Source organism: Hipposideros armiger, unplaced genomic scaffold (genome assembly GCF_001890085.2).
Source record: "Hipposideros armiger isolate ML-2016 unplaced genomic scaffold, ASM189008v1 scaffold_372, whole genome shotgun sequence".
In the NCBI taxonomy this organism is placed as follows: domain Eukaryota; kingdom Metazoa; phylum Chordata; class Mammalia; order Chiroptera; family Hipposideridae; genus Hipposideros; species Hipposideros armiger.
The window spans coordinates 349378-364390 of NW_017731722.1; the positions used below are offsets into that span (position 1 = coordinate 349378).

General features: G+C 36.9%; 1 protein-coding gene across 2 annotated transcripts in view; it reads left to right on the plus strand.

The window, feature by feature from the left end:
- Positions 1-15013, plus strand: part of TMEFF2 (transmembrane protein with EGF like and two follistatin like domains 2) — a 235552-nt gene that overhangs the window by 173942 nt on the left and 46597 nt on the right. For both annotated transcript variants that reach the window (XM_019662343.1, XM_019662342.1), the window contains exons 6-7: positions 11891-12039; positions 12762-12821. In XM_019662343.1, the coding sequence (XP_019517888.1) occupies positions 11891-12039; positions 12762-12821 (209 nt within the window). The remainder of the gene's footprint in view (positions 1-11890; positions 12040-12761; positions 12822-15013) is intronic.

A 15013-nucleotide genomic window follows, 5' to 3' on the forward strand; every position in this document is an offset into this window, starting at 1 on the left:
ACCTAGCACCAACTAGGCACTCAACTACATTTGTGGGATGAGACTACATGAAATGAGATTCATAATAAATGAAAATGCATGTGCCTAGGGATTGTTAAAAAGTGGAGGGGGTGCCAATAATAGCTGTGGCCCTCCAAACACCTTTAGCAAGAGGACCTTACTGAGAGCTCAGAGCAGGGAGGCAATCAAATCCTTTTCCCCTCGTACCTTTTTTTTTTTTTTAATTGGGGGATTGGGGAAGAGGACCAGCCAAGTTGTTGTTCTTCAATCTTAGTTGTGGAGGGCACCAGTCACCATCTAGCTGCCCATTGGCAGCTCGTAGCCTCTAAGCTCGAGGTGCTGTGTTCAATCTTAGTTGTGGGTTAGTGTAAACACCATCCCATGTGGGAGTCAAACGAGCAGCCTTGTTGTTAAGAGCACATGCTGTATCCACTGAGCCATCCGGGGGGCAGCTCAGCTCAAGGTGCCGAGTTCAGTCTTAGTTGCGCCTGGGCGTAGCCCACCATCGAACAGGCAATTTGGGTGTTAGGAGCACGTGCACTCACCAGCTGAGCCATCCTACCACCTGTTGGCAGATCAGCAGCAGCTCAGCTCTGACGCAGCATCACTGGCCCATATAGGAATCGAACCAGCAGGCCTGTTGCTCAGAGCTCGTGCTCTTAAGCTAACTTTTAACCAACTGAGCCACTCAGCCAGCCCCCCTCTTACCTTTTAAAGCTTCATATTTTGAAAATGCTTGAAGCAGTCTTATTTTAAGGCAAAATGTTCAAACATTTCTACTTAAAGTCCTTCATCCCAAAGGTTTTAGAATAGCTCATGACTATTTCTGGCCAACAACGCTACCATACAGCCCTGTTTCAGAGCAATCAGAACACACCGGCATTGCTGCCGGAAGTCAACACTGGCTCGGGCCTATAAACGAAAATGCCACCATGTGTCTGTGAGTTTAACATTTCAGCGGGTGACAAGTACGAAGAGGAAAGAGAAAGACAGAGACAATTCTCTTCATATAATAAACTCTTCTTGAAAGTCATTTTTATAGAGACAAATCAATAGTGATTTTACAAATCAATAGTGATTTGCAAAGAAACATTTTACTCCACTGGAATTTCTCCATGCACATATTGTTTTTTCAAATTTGGTTTAAACAATTTAGAAATAAATTATCCAGATCTAAATCGATACAAAATCTGTTTACCAAGCTTGGTAATTTAATTATTTTAAGCAAAAGGTCAAACCTAATATTTGTATTCTTAATTATATTTTGAAACTGTCAAAAATGATATAACACTTGTACATCCACCACCTAGTTTTAACAACTACAAACATTTTACCATATTTGCTTTTGATCTTTTCTTAAGAAACATAACATTACAGATAAAGTTAAGGCATCCTCACTCCTTAATCGTATTTCCCACCTTCTCTTATCAGGGCTAGGGTACAGAATCCCTATGAATAGTTTTGTTATATTTTTTCATTTTTCCAATAATGAAATTTATGATAACATGTTATAATATGTATTAAATATTATTTTAAATGCAAACTTAAATTGACCTTAAAATTAGTAAGTAAAAAAAAAAAAGGATGGTGTAATCATAAAGGGAGGTTATTTGATACAACTTTTATTTATGATTGGAATTATTTCATGTCAGAATAATTTAATCAATGCTTTTCTGCCCAATTATAACAGCATACATTTTTGTTGACATTAGTCTGGGAAAAGCATGTTATAAAATCGCTGAGAATTACTTCCATAAGGAAATGTTACAAGTATACAAATGTCATCTTATATTCCTACCTTTATATCATACGATCAGTGAAATTGATTAAAACTTGTTGGATAGATATTTTGTTGTTCCCGTGTATTACTCATCATTTATTCAACACACACACACACACACACACACACACACACACGTTTACTTACTTACTGCTTATCTCCAAGCTGCCTGAGAGACATGGACTAAAGGAAAACATTAGGTCTTAAGCTGACATTATCTCATAAACAGAGATATGCCAGATCATCAAGTGAGACTACTTTTTCCTCTGAAAAGAATGATCATGAATGTCCTTATAGAAAAAAAAATTAAACAAGCAAATGAAAACCTCCTGAACAATATAATGGATGATATTTTCAAACTAGCAATTTTACCACAATGCAGAGCTATTTTTCATCTACTGCTTCTTCTATCTTGTGAATAAAATCTAAGGGTGTGATGTTAAACTGCAGCTTTGTAGCAAATCTAGACTGTAATGCTGTTCATACATATTTACTCCTGAAAGTCCTTTGTCAAAGCATACCGGAGGGCCAGTTTGTAAAATATGAACGTGAAGGTGCCCCACTGGCCAAAGTGGGTGTGGGATTCCTACAGCTGGGCCCAGAGGAAAGTACTGAAATGTTCAACATGATCGTGACAGAAGGATTGAGTGGAAATTAAGTCTATCACCTTATTCAAATGCAATTCCCCCCCACCCACCCCCGATTTCATTGTATTATTTTTCCTCCCAACTATTTATTCTGGGATGTTCATGCTCTCTGACTTTGTTGTGTATTAAGACCCATCTAGTCAAAGCGACCACACTTCTTAGCAATCAGAGTCACCCTTGGTTATTGAAAATGTTTTCCAGCTTAATGAGCAAGAGCATACACATGATGCTAATGAGGGATTTTTGCTTCAAGATACTTTTTAAAAATGTATATGAGGAAGAATTGTTTACTTTGATTATTTTAAGATGTAAATGCAGCTGCTTCAAACAGGAGAAAATAATTCTGAGAAGCATGCATCTGTGATACATGAAAACGGATCATGAGTTAAACCCTGCTTCAACTATAGCACATAGGCTGACGAGGGGCTGCCTTGGAGGGATCTTTGTTTGTTCTCAGAGGCAGTGAGAATTAATAAATATCTGCTGCTCCAGACGTCTTCAGTCAGCCCTGGAATCAGGCAGGGTATGCATTCATACAAGGACTAATTCTCTTTAAACTGTAGTTAAGGGTGCTTACATGGTATCTTCATCATGATAGAATCCTGTTCACCCCTGTCCAAGTAGCAAAGAAAGAAACTCTCCTGTCCAGGAGAGGAAAGCAGGCCTTCCTGCGTCCCACACAACTGCCCCCTTGAGCCTGCCTGGTCCTCTCATCATTTTCCGATTTGGAACACGACGCAGGTCAGGAAAAAAGCAGGAATGGGTAGAGCAGGAAGTGCATGGCGGTGACACGTTTGCCTTAGTACTTCGCTGTAATATGTCTTAAGTCTCAAGTCACTAAGTCCTATTGATTCTTCCTTTTCTTCCTTCAGTGTGAATGCCTCACTCCTGGGCTTTTCTTGTTAGTCCCTCTCGCTGATGGCCATAGCCTGGTGACTGGTCCCCCATCCTGCACTACACTGCCAGCGTAATCTTCCTGAAGCACCCCTTTCATCATGGTGACCTTCTCGTCACCCCGTGCTGAAAAAGCTTTCAGGACTCCCCATTGCCTAGAAGATAAAGGCCACTCCTTGGACTGGAATGGAGGCCCTTTACAATCTGCCTAGAGGGTTGTATTCCGCCACTTTTGTTGGGAAGAGCTGATTCCAATCAGACTGACCTATTCTCGGTCCCCCTAGCATCCGGTGCACATTTTCCCAAGTCATTCACTTCACCACGATTCTATTAAATCCTACCCATCTTTTGAGATAGTTTGGCCTCCACCTTTTTCTCTCTATCTTGTGAGCATGAAACCTGGGAGTCATGTGAAAGTTGGAGTTAAGTGTCTGGCACTGGGGAGCCCCTCCATAGTCTGGCCTCCTTTCTCACCACTCTATCTTGGTTTTACTTGGTGAATCAGTTGAGCTGACTGCTCCAGCTTTAACGTTTTTGAATCAGTGCATTTAATCATCTGTCCCTGATTCCACACACATATCACGTGTAGCATGTGAAGGAAAGCCTTGTCGTGCATGTCACTGAAGCATGTATATTAAACAAGAAGAGTAAACCCCTTATACTGGAATGAAGAGGAGAGAAAAAGGGTGGGTGGTTGGAGCCAGACTCGTTGAGATTTCTCGGTACACTATGCTAGCTGCCTCAGAAAGCCCTAAGGAGCTTGCTTGAAGTGCTGATTTCTGAGTCCCACCCCAGACCTATTGCATCAGACTCTCTCATGGTGAATCATACACTAAATTTGGAAAATCTTATCATCTTAGAGGGTAAGAAAGAGTATTTATTATAATTGCCCATCAGAGTCACCTGTAGCATTTTGACAACCGCAGTTATGTTGGCCTCACACCAGAGCTCCTCAGTGAGAATTTCTAGGTTGGAGTTCAAGGTTGAAATATTCCACAAAGATTTTTGGTCTGCATCCGGGATTGGAAACCACTAGGCCAAAAGTTACTAACAAACAATATTTATTGGGTAATTACAACGTCTCAGAAATTTTGTTAAGTAGTTTATGTGTATTATTTCATTTAATACCCACAATCCTAAATTAGTACCCCTATTTCCACAGGCTCAGGGAACTTAAGTAACTAGTCCAATGCCATACAGCTAATAAATGATCAGACTTCAATTAAACGTTGGTCTGATACCAAATTCCAAGCTCTAGTCATATTCCCCATCAACCTTTTTACTATATTAAACATCATTTCAGTAGATGACCATCAGTCTCTTTTCCCAAGAATGGTTCCCCCTGTTCATATGTGACTCTGTTGTAAAAAGTTCTGGTGTTAACTCAGCTCAGCGTCCCTCCTTTCAGATACCTATTGACTGGCTATTTGTTGTCCCCGGCTTTTTTCCAATAGTCCCAAGGACTTCTCATCTAAGAGGCCAATTTCTATGCTTCACCTCCTTACAAAGAGATAGATATTAATGGCAACTAAGCCAAGATAAACCTAGCCCCCTTGGAAAACCTCACTGCAGTCTTGGGTTACATGTCTGGAGGAGGGCATTGTTCCTTCCTCCTAGGTTTAAGAAATAAAAAGACGGCCCTTCTCAAAAACAAAAAAACAAACAAACAAAAAAAAACCAACAACAAAAAGAAAGGATTAGCCCAGGGTCACATAATGTCACCTGAATAACAATATGGTAGACTTACTAGCCTTTGTTCTTAGTCAGTGCTTTTTCACACTTTGTATAGAGGGTTTAAGTTTTCAGTGAATTTTCACATCTTATTTTTCCCCTCACAACTCAGTTATTCCTCAATTATAATTTCTTTACATTAAAATATTCATAATCAAGTTCCATCAAAAGGAGTGACGTGAGACTTAATGAGTAAATGGGCTTTAAGTTATCACAAGAGTCTTGAATTAAAGGTACACCCTTTTTTTACTGTTAATAACATAATGCAGTTCATCCATTACAGTTCTGAAGGAGAGCGCAGACAACAACTCTGACCTCATTTACTGGCCAAGCGAGAAGGGGTCTCCATCACAGCCCCAGAGACAGACAGGCCCAAGGGAAACAAACTAGTCAAGGTCCAAAGCAAGCCGGAAAGCCAATCTCACGGCAGTGCAATTGGGTGCTTTAAAACTGATTATGAATGTTATATGGTCAAAATTCAGAATGGACACCTAGTTAAGGACCTTGGGAGAAGAATAAGTGACAGGCATATTAGATTAAACAAAATCTAGTGAAATTAGAGGGCAGCCACAAACCAGACACATGAATAAGTAATTTGCTACCTGGCAGCGTTAGCATCCTCCCATTCTGGCAGACATGAGGCACTTCTAAATACAGGGGTAAGGCTTACTTAACTCATTGAAGGACATCTTGGAAGAGCCATTTGAGGAAGCAGGGAACTAAATTAATGTCAAGCCACCTCCCAGAAAAAATATTCATGAGATAATTATAAATGTATGTAAATTGTCTTAGACATCTCCTTTCACTTCTTATAATTTAGGTTTTTCACTTCATCAAGTGGTCTTTGAAAATTATTGGATGTTTCTCTTTTTTACATTTCAGAGAGCAGCTAAGGTTTTCAGTCAATGTTAATTTTCTTTGAAGGATTTTAGAGGGTAGTATTTCCACATAGAGACCCCTGAAATTATTATTTTCAAGAAAGGCTGTTTTTTTTTCTTTGTAGACTAGAAGAAAAGAAATCTATGCAATCAGAGTGCCAAAATGTCAAAAGACTTAGATAGGTTGAAAAAAGGAAGAAAAGAAAACACACACAAAAAAAATCCTTAAAGGCATCCATGCAGTCCTCAGCCTAACAAATCCTTGGCTCACATGAAATACTTGTGACATGCTGTAATTAACTAGTTACTCCTCTCAGAATGAATAATAATGTAATTATTTGCCAAAGACAGTGAAGAAGGGATAGTTTCTGTTTTAAAAATGCCTGCCCCTTATTTCTGTAGAAAGCAAAACCCTGGATTAATTTACATAAGCTGCTAAAGTACAGTGACTTGCATTTCACCATCACACTATATGATAATTCTGTCACCTTTTTATCAGAGCCTTATATTTTCCAGTGGTTTAAAGTAGCAATAAACTAAGTCACTACTATGTTTAAATTACATTGGTTCCACAAAGCTGTACCCAAGTACCACAAAATGTAATAGCCTGGCTGGTGAAAACATATCCTTTTCACAATTGGATCTCAATGCCATGGAGACCAGTAAGGGGTAGTGCTCTATTTCCTTTGTATAGACACAAATAAAAGGAGGAAGGTGAACCTTAGTTCTTCAAGGGCCTTCTCCTTCCTTAGAGATTCCATGTGCCAAGTAGCACAAAGTTAGGTAAGAGTTTATATGAACATATGACTGGTTCTGTCTCCTGTGTGTTAATGTCTTGAACAATGACTGTTTTCTTTAACTCCTACCAACCCATCCTGCCATTCTCTCAGTAATTAATTCAACAAGCATTTATTGGAGACTTCTTGACTATGATGCACTGTCCTAGGTACCAGGAAATCAAAGGTGAAAAAGATACACTCCCCTTGAGAAGGTTGCAGAAAAGTAAAAAATATAAACTAGTAAATAGGCACATTAACAATGCAGTAAGTGCCTCCACAGAGCCAACTCTTGACACACGCAGACACAGATTTATTCATTCTTATAAACACACAATGAATATGAACTTCTAAAAATTCCGGACCCTTTCAAAGTTCTGAAGCAGAGAGTTGGAAAGATTTAGTGCTAAAACTTTCCAGTTTTATAATTTCCGTAGAGTCGATTGGAGTGTGTGTTTTGTGTATTCGTGTGTCTGTCTAAAAGTGTTTTTTTACGTGAAGCCAACATTATATAGAGTTTTGTTAAGGATAAAATATTCTGAACAATCGATGGCTTAAGCTATCAGATTAGTTACTTATTCTAACACCAGATATTAGTTCAGATTATCTTAAAACGAACATTCACTGATGTATCACTATCACATGAAAAAGCCTGGATCACTTGTTTGAGAAGACAGAAATGAAGAATCAATGTGATTTAAATTCATAAAATCATGATAAATAGTCCAACAGTAGAAATCACCTTGCTTTTTAATTCCCACTCATCCGAAGTATTCCTTTAATAGTAGGAATTTGGGTCTGTCTTGTTTTTCATTGTACTGAATAGTAGGTAGAATGGTACAGGCTCTGTAATCAGACTGCCTATATTTGAAATTAGGTTCTTCCTGTACAATTTGTGTGACTTCTCCAAGCCTCAATTTTCTTACCTATAAGATGAAGATAGTAATGGTAGCTACCTCATAGACACAGAAGGATGAAAGGAGTAGTAATATAAAGCATATAGCACCGGGACATGCACTATCATTAAGTAGGGCAGTATTATTATTATCATTATCTTCAAATTCAATTGAATATTCATTTGATCTCAATGAGGACACTTAACGTTGGCCAAGAAAATTACTTAGCTGCCCTAAATCTGTTTTTATGGCAGTATAGTGATGATAATTTATATTAATTTTATCCTTTCTTTAAAAGTATAAAATCATATTACTGTATTCATTTAATTTGTTTTCTTATTTACCATGTAGTTATTGAAAGATTAGAGTATGCAAGGTATTAGGTAGGGCAGGGAAAACAAAAATAATTTAGCCATGACTAATAGAGGTCAAGATGAACTTAGAGTTTCGGAACACGGCCCTGAAACCCTGTGTGGTTTTCTAATTAAGCTTAATATACTTAGGTACAAAAAATAGAGTAAATCATGATCATATAATCAGTGTTCATTATTCCAACATAAACGTAGGAATGGTAGATCCTTGGTAAGCCAGTCATAACCTACACCTTTCCCTGAGCTACATAGTTTTCAAGTCATCCAGCCAATTGTTGAAACTTCTTCCACTTATTCAAAAAAAAAAAATTCTCCATAGACTCCCAGTTTCTAATGGTTGATGAAATTCATAAGCAAAAATTTTTATTGTACTCTCTTGCATTTATTTAATATATACAAGGCCTTAAAGGCAAAAAGTAGTAGATGTAATGACAGTATACAGCAGAGAAAAAGATAAATATAATCCATGCTTTTGTGAAGCTTATATCCCAGCAAAACGGTACCTTATTTTCACCTCACGGAATCTAGGTCCTCCTTTTCAGATGAAGAAAATAAAAAATGCCACATGTCTATACTTTTTTCTTAGCCAGTCTCTAAAGGTTTGATTTGAGGCAGCAAGAGTCAGGGACTTCCAAAGGGGAAACAGACCTTTAAAGGAAGCCCTGAGTGAGCAATGCTACAAACGGAAAAGGAAGATGTTGGCCGCAGACACTCCGTGAAACTAAGACCATATCAAACTAAAACAAACAAACAAACAAAAAAACCCAGCCAATTGGAAACGGAGGATCTTATAAGAAATTGTGAACAATTGTTTAATTTGGCACTATATGGCTTAATTAAGTGAATTTTTCAGCAAAACATTAAATCTTGCCAATTCATTTCAACCAAATTTTCTCTTGTCATTTCTATTTTTGTTTCACCCTTTTGTTATGCTATCAGGAGGACTTCTGAACTGCCAGTCTTTTTTTTTTTTTTTTTTGGCAGTGTTATGTATGGTGTATATCTCTGAATTTCTTTGGATTTAATTTGCAGGTATCCACAAAGCCCTTGATATCTTACATAATTTACTGATAGAGTCGAGAATATACCTTTCTCTCTGTTCTTCTGCTGCTAGCAGATAATTATTTCAGTGTGTTTCAAGGAGATACTCCCCAGAGTCTAACACAACAGTCAAAACCTAAACTGGCTTGAAGGTAAATGTCAGCCCTCTCCCCTTCTTTATTTACTACAAGCGGTTCAAGAGAAAAGCATGATCTACCAAGTCACTTCTCCAAATCCACTGTGAAAAGGACTAAAAGCTCTTTGAACTTGTACGAAGCTCCTGATCGCAGATTTTTTTCAGATGCCAAGAATCAGCCGAGGTAGCAATGTCGTGATCCTAGTAGCTGTCGTCACGTGGCAACATCATGGCCAAAGTAGGAGTACCACTCCTCAATGACTTAAGTATTGAGAGATAGTTACCATCCAGCTGAGCTATTTGTTCATAAATAGGTGAAAGTAAAAATAACCAAGAGATCCTAAAGCAATTCTCTTACAAAAAAAAATTTTTTTTAATGAAGTGCATTAGCACATTTTTTTGCCAGCCTTTTTAACAGAGATCTAGGTAATTCTGACACAGATGGTCTAAGGACTACACTCTGAGAAGCACTGGTGTGTAGACAAACCCTCTCTCACTCAATCAACAAACTGATCAAGCAGTGATTCCCAGGAAATAAGACTGGTGCCAGGCTGACTACTTGAGAATACAGAATTCTAACTTTGCCCCCAAATTGATTGGGGCCCCAAAACCTGCTTATAAATCAGTATATTTTAAAATTTGCCAGAAAATTCCAATACACATTCCATGGCAAGAGGAAAGGGATTGTATTTTACTTTAACACATCCATGGGGGTCTTTGTTCCACAATTTACTAGCTCTCTGACCTTATTTAATATTATTGGCCTGTAAAGTGGCTGTTGTAAAGATTAAATAAAGTCATGCATGTTAAGAACCCACCATGTAGTAAGCTGGTTATGATTGTTATCATTATAGTATATGCCCAGCTCTAAAGAAAATATATAGAAATAAATGCGTGATTCACCACTTTGAGAATCATATGATCTATTTAGAAAAATAATAATATAACTACTAATAAAAATTGAAAATATGAGTTTATATTCTAAGGCAGTAACATATTTGCACACGCAAAAAACAACACAACATTCTGAGTAACAAAGTAGATTGTAAAGTACAGATAATTATAACATAAGAGCATAGAAAAAAACTCACAAAAAAGTTTGCTTTGAACTATCTAATTCTTGTAATTCAGGTGACCTAATTCTCATTAGCTCACCCAATTTTTATTTATATTAAGAAACATATTGAGGGCCAGCCGAGTGGCGTGTTGGTTAAGAGCTGGCTTGGGACACCAGAGGGCCCCAGTTCAGATCCCACATATGAGGGCCAGTGACACTGCCCTCTACAGCTAAGATGCTGAACAACAGCTCAACCTGGAGCTGGGCTGCTGTGAGTCGCCGGCGACGGCGTAGGCTGCAGCCCCTGCTGCAGTGGGTTGCCATGGGCTACCGTGTGTAGCCGGCAGCCAGCGTGAGCGGCCGTCCAGAAGCCGGCAACTGATCTGCCTCGCCCGGGAAGAGCGCAATGATGGTGCCAACTTGGGCCAGTGAAGCGACGTCCTCCACAACTAGACTGAAGAACAAAAGGACAGCAACTTGTCTGTTCCCCTTCCCCCAATTCCCCAATAAAAATCTTAAAAAAAAAGAAACATATTGGGCCAGCCAAGTGGTTCAGTTGGTAAGAGCATGAGCTCTGAGCAACAGGGTCGCTGGTTCAACACCCACATGGGCCAGTGAGCTACGCCCAAGCTGAGCTGCCGCTGAGCTGCCAACAGGTGTCAGGTGGCTCAGCTGATGAGAGCATGTGCTCCTAACAACAAGGTTTCCAGTTCGACCCTACATGGGATGGTGGGCTACACCCACCCATAACTAAGATTGAACACGGCACCTTGAGCTGAGCTGCCGCAAGCTGTCAACGGGCGGCCTGATGGTGACTGAACTTGGAGCTGAGCTAGCTGCACCCTCCACACCTGAGACTGAAGGACAACAACTTGGCTGCTCCCCTCCCCCAATTCCCCAATAAAATCTTAAAAAAAAAACATTAAAATCACGAGTGATAATCAACTTATTATTTAAAACTGAAAATAGAAAACGAGTAGTATATCTGGGAAAGGGCCATGAGATAGGCTTCAAGGGGCTCACGGAAGCTCTGAAATTATATGCAGAGTTGTTTGTTTGAGTATGGGCATTCCTGAGGAGTGGTCCATACCTTTCATTTGATTCTCAAAGGACTTGATGCCCACCTCCCCAAATGTTAAGGACCACTGAAGATTCTTGTTTCACACATTTTATGAGCATCTGCATGTATGCTGAAGAAATTGAACTTCTGATTACATTCCAAATAGTCTCCTTATTTACTTTCTGTTAAATATCCTCTGAATCATTTTCCACAAGCTTTCACCATTCAAATTTCCTGAGAAAAGAACTAACACTGTAAGATTTCATTTAAGGAAATTGTAAAGCAGAGTTTCATGGCTACTCCAGCAGATTCAAATTCTGCAGGCATCAGCATGGAAGTTTATGTATGTGTTTTAAAAGTTCCAGTGGCAGAGATTAACTGATGATTATTTTCCGAGTTTTCTCTTTTTACTTTTTATCCGCTGCTCAGTCTTTTGAATTATTTTCTATTCAGTGTTTCTTTTCATCTCAAGTAGAACACTGAAGGAACTTCCCTGGAAGGAAACAATTCAGTTTTGCCAACTTGTACTTTGCCTACCCAGCATTTCTTCCACTTTGTGTTTTATTTATAATGTGGTAACGACACTATTGATGTGACATATTTTTATTTCTCTCTTCCTTTAGGTGTGTGTGCAACATTGACTGTTCTCAAACCAACTTCAACCCCCTCTGTGCTTCTGATGGGAAATCATATGATAATGCATGTCAAATCAAAGAAGCATCATGTCAGAAACAGGAGAAAATTGAAGTCATGTCATTGGGCCGATGTCAAGGTAATGTTCATACCAAAATTCATTTCAAAGAATGTTTTTAGTCTTTGTGTAGAAGAGAAAAGTGAAGATAACTTCTTATTTGGCAGCTATTTCATTTCCGAAAGGCAGTTCTGATTTATAAAGGCTAGTAGAGTCTACTGTAGCATTTGTGTGGATTAAAGGAATTTGAGGGCCTACTGGCAATAGTCCAAAGCTTTTTCTATATAATGGGACTGCATCTTCACAATGCCATAAACACAAGCCAATATTCAGAAGATAGGAAGACATTCTCCTTGCAGAGGAAAAAAAGGTCAAAATCATTTTAGCAAGGACTGTAAGGATTTATTACACAATCTTGAAATTAAAAGTAAAGCATACCATTTTATATATTAAATCAGTAGAAATATTTTAAGTACATTTTTTAAAAGCAGGATGTACCAGAATTGTCTATTTTGTTTCTTGTACAGAAACATTTTCTTGGTCTTTAACTTGTTATTTTTTTGCCCAGCGTATCTTAGTTATAATTGTAGACATTCTCTTTGCCCTAAACTTTAGAAAACGGGTATCATTCTATTATTCACTCTCAAGTTGCAATTGACATTGTAAATCTGTCTTTGCATAAAGGTTGCTTAGAACTATATTGTAAAAATTCCTTAATTGGAATGAAGATACTATTGGAGGGGTAATATAATTTTGACATTAGATATTAAGAAATAGTTAATCTTTATTAATTTTTAACACAGATAACACAACTACGACTACAAAATCTGAAGATGGGCATTACGCAAGAACAGATTATGCAGGTACATCATATTTTCTATTACAAAATATGAGCACTTCTATAAAATAGTCCTAAAGATTCATCATTTACCATTGATCCTAAGTTGAACCTTGCAAGACTTCTGTTATGTGCTGGTCTTCTCTTGCTCAGCTAAGACTTTCAATAGGCAGAGATGATTTTTTTTGAAGGAAATAAGACACTTTTTTTTTCTTTGCCAGAGTTAAAGCAATTGTCAAAAATGTCAGTAAGGTATAATTAACTTGTTTTGACAGTGTGGTTGGTACAAATGACAAAACATTTATCAGATTAATGGGCATCCGTGGAAATTAAAGCAATTTTTGGCAGTATATTGTAATAAATGTAAATTTTCTTGTTTGAATTTTCATAAAAGTCAACAATAAAAATGTTTGCTAGTCTCTAAAAGAAGCTGGAAAGAAGGGACAGCTATAAATAGTAATACAAGCTGTCTGTATTTAAATGGAAAGTTAAAAAGGGACATATAATTTTTTTTAAATAATAAATTTCTTTAATTAGAAACTGAAATGTAACTTCTGACACATGCAAAATTATAAAGCATTTTATGTAAAAATGTAAATCTTATTTAGCAATTATTGAATATTATTTTGAGGAATATTTCTATGTAATATAATTTTCATAGGATGTGAAATAATTTATGCCTATGCAAATGGCATTTAAACAGATTCTTTATTTTTATACAAAATTTAGAATAAAAATGTATAAATAAAACCATTGAAGTTGATAATAATATATAAGGGTTTTTGGGGTTTTTTAACAGTTTTCTATTTAGCTACTAAGTAGCATTTGTAACTTGATTTTTGGCTAACATGCAATCAAAAAAAGTTGCTTATGCTTTATAATATGTACTACTATTCATTCCTTTTAAAATTGCATTTCCTTTAACAATATTTTTGATGTTGTATTTATATAAAAAGTAAGCCTTGATGAAATTGGAAAAAAATTAGTCAGATGTTTTACTTACAGATACCTCAAACCTCTTAGAATTTGGAAATAATAACAGGATTCCTTTTTTACACTTTCCATTTTTACCTTAATGTTTTCCAACATGTAAATAAAACTTTTCATGTGCTAGAAGCCTGGGATTATCATGGGCAATGATACATGGAAAACACTAGTTCTATTATGGTATAGCTGTTCCCAGAGTGTCCAGGAGAGATATTAATAGGTGTTCCTTGAAAAAAATAGTTTGTGGTCAATATATTTGGGAAGAGCCCAGATAAATAGATGAATTTTTTACCTAGGACTCCTCTCAGGTGTTGTGTGTACTATAAAATTTTTTGAGATATGCATTATTTATTTATTTATTTATTTATTTTTTACATTTTGTTATGGAGAATTTATTTTTTTTAGAATTAAATCACAATTTTTATTTTTTTATGTTTTTAATTTTTAAATTTTTTTCAATTACAGTTGACACACAATATTATATTAATTCCAGGTGTACAGCATAGTAATTAGACATTCAAATAGCTTATAAAGTGTTTACCCCAATAAACCTAGTACTAAAATAAATGGATGCACAAAATGGAAACAAACTCACAGATACAGAGAACATTTTGATGGTTCCTAGATGGGAGAGATTTGAGAGGCTGGGTGAAAACGGGGAAGGGTTTATGATGTACAAATTGCCATTATAAAAACAGTCACAGGAATACAAAGTACAGCATAGGGAATATAGTCAATAATAGTGTAATGAGACTTTCTAATGAACACAAATCACACAGGTGGGATAATATAACGAACCCACATGTACTCATCACGCAAACTCAGTAACATCAACCCTTGGCTAACCTAGCCTTATTCCCACCCATATCCTCTTTTCCCACCTTCAAAATATGTGGAAATGCCAGAAATTGCATTATTTTATTCACAAATACTTCAACTTGCATCTCTAAAAGATCAACCCTTTTTTAACAATATTACTATGTCGTTATCACACCTAAAATAATTATGAACACATCTTTATAATGCATAGCTTTTATCAAACTTATTTGATAAATAATACATTTTTGTGGCTAGTTTTACAGTACTAGTGTTCCCAAGAATGCACTTTAGAATATGCAGATTCACAGGAAAATATTAAAAGTAATAAAAAATATTAGAAAATGAAGTTTCAAGCTAATAGTACATATTTTATATTTTAAATGAAATCAAACTTAAATTCTATATTTTTAT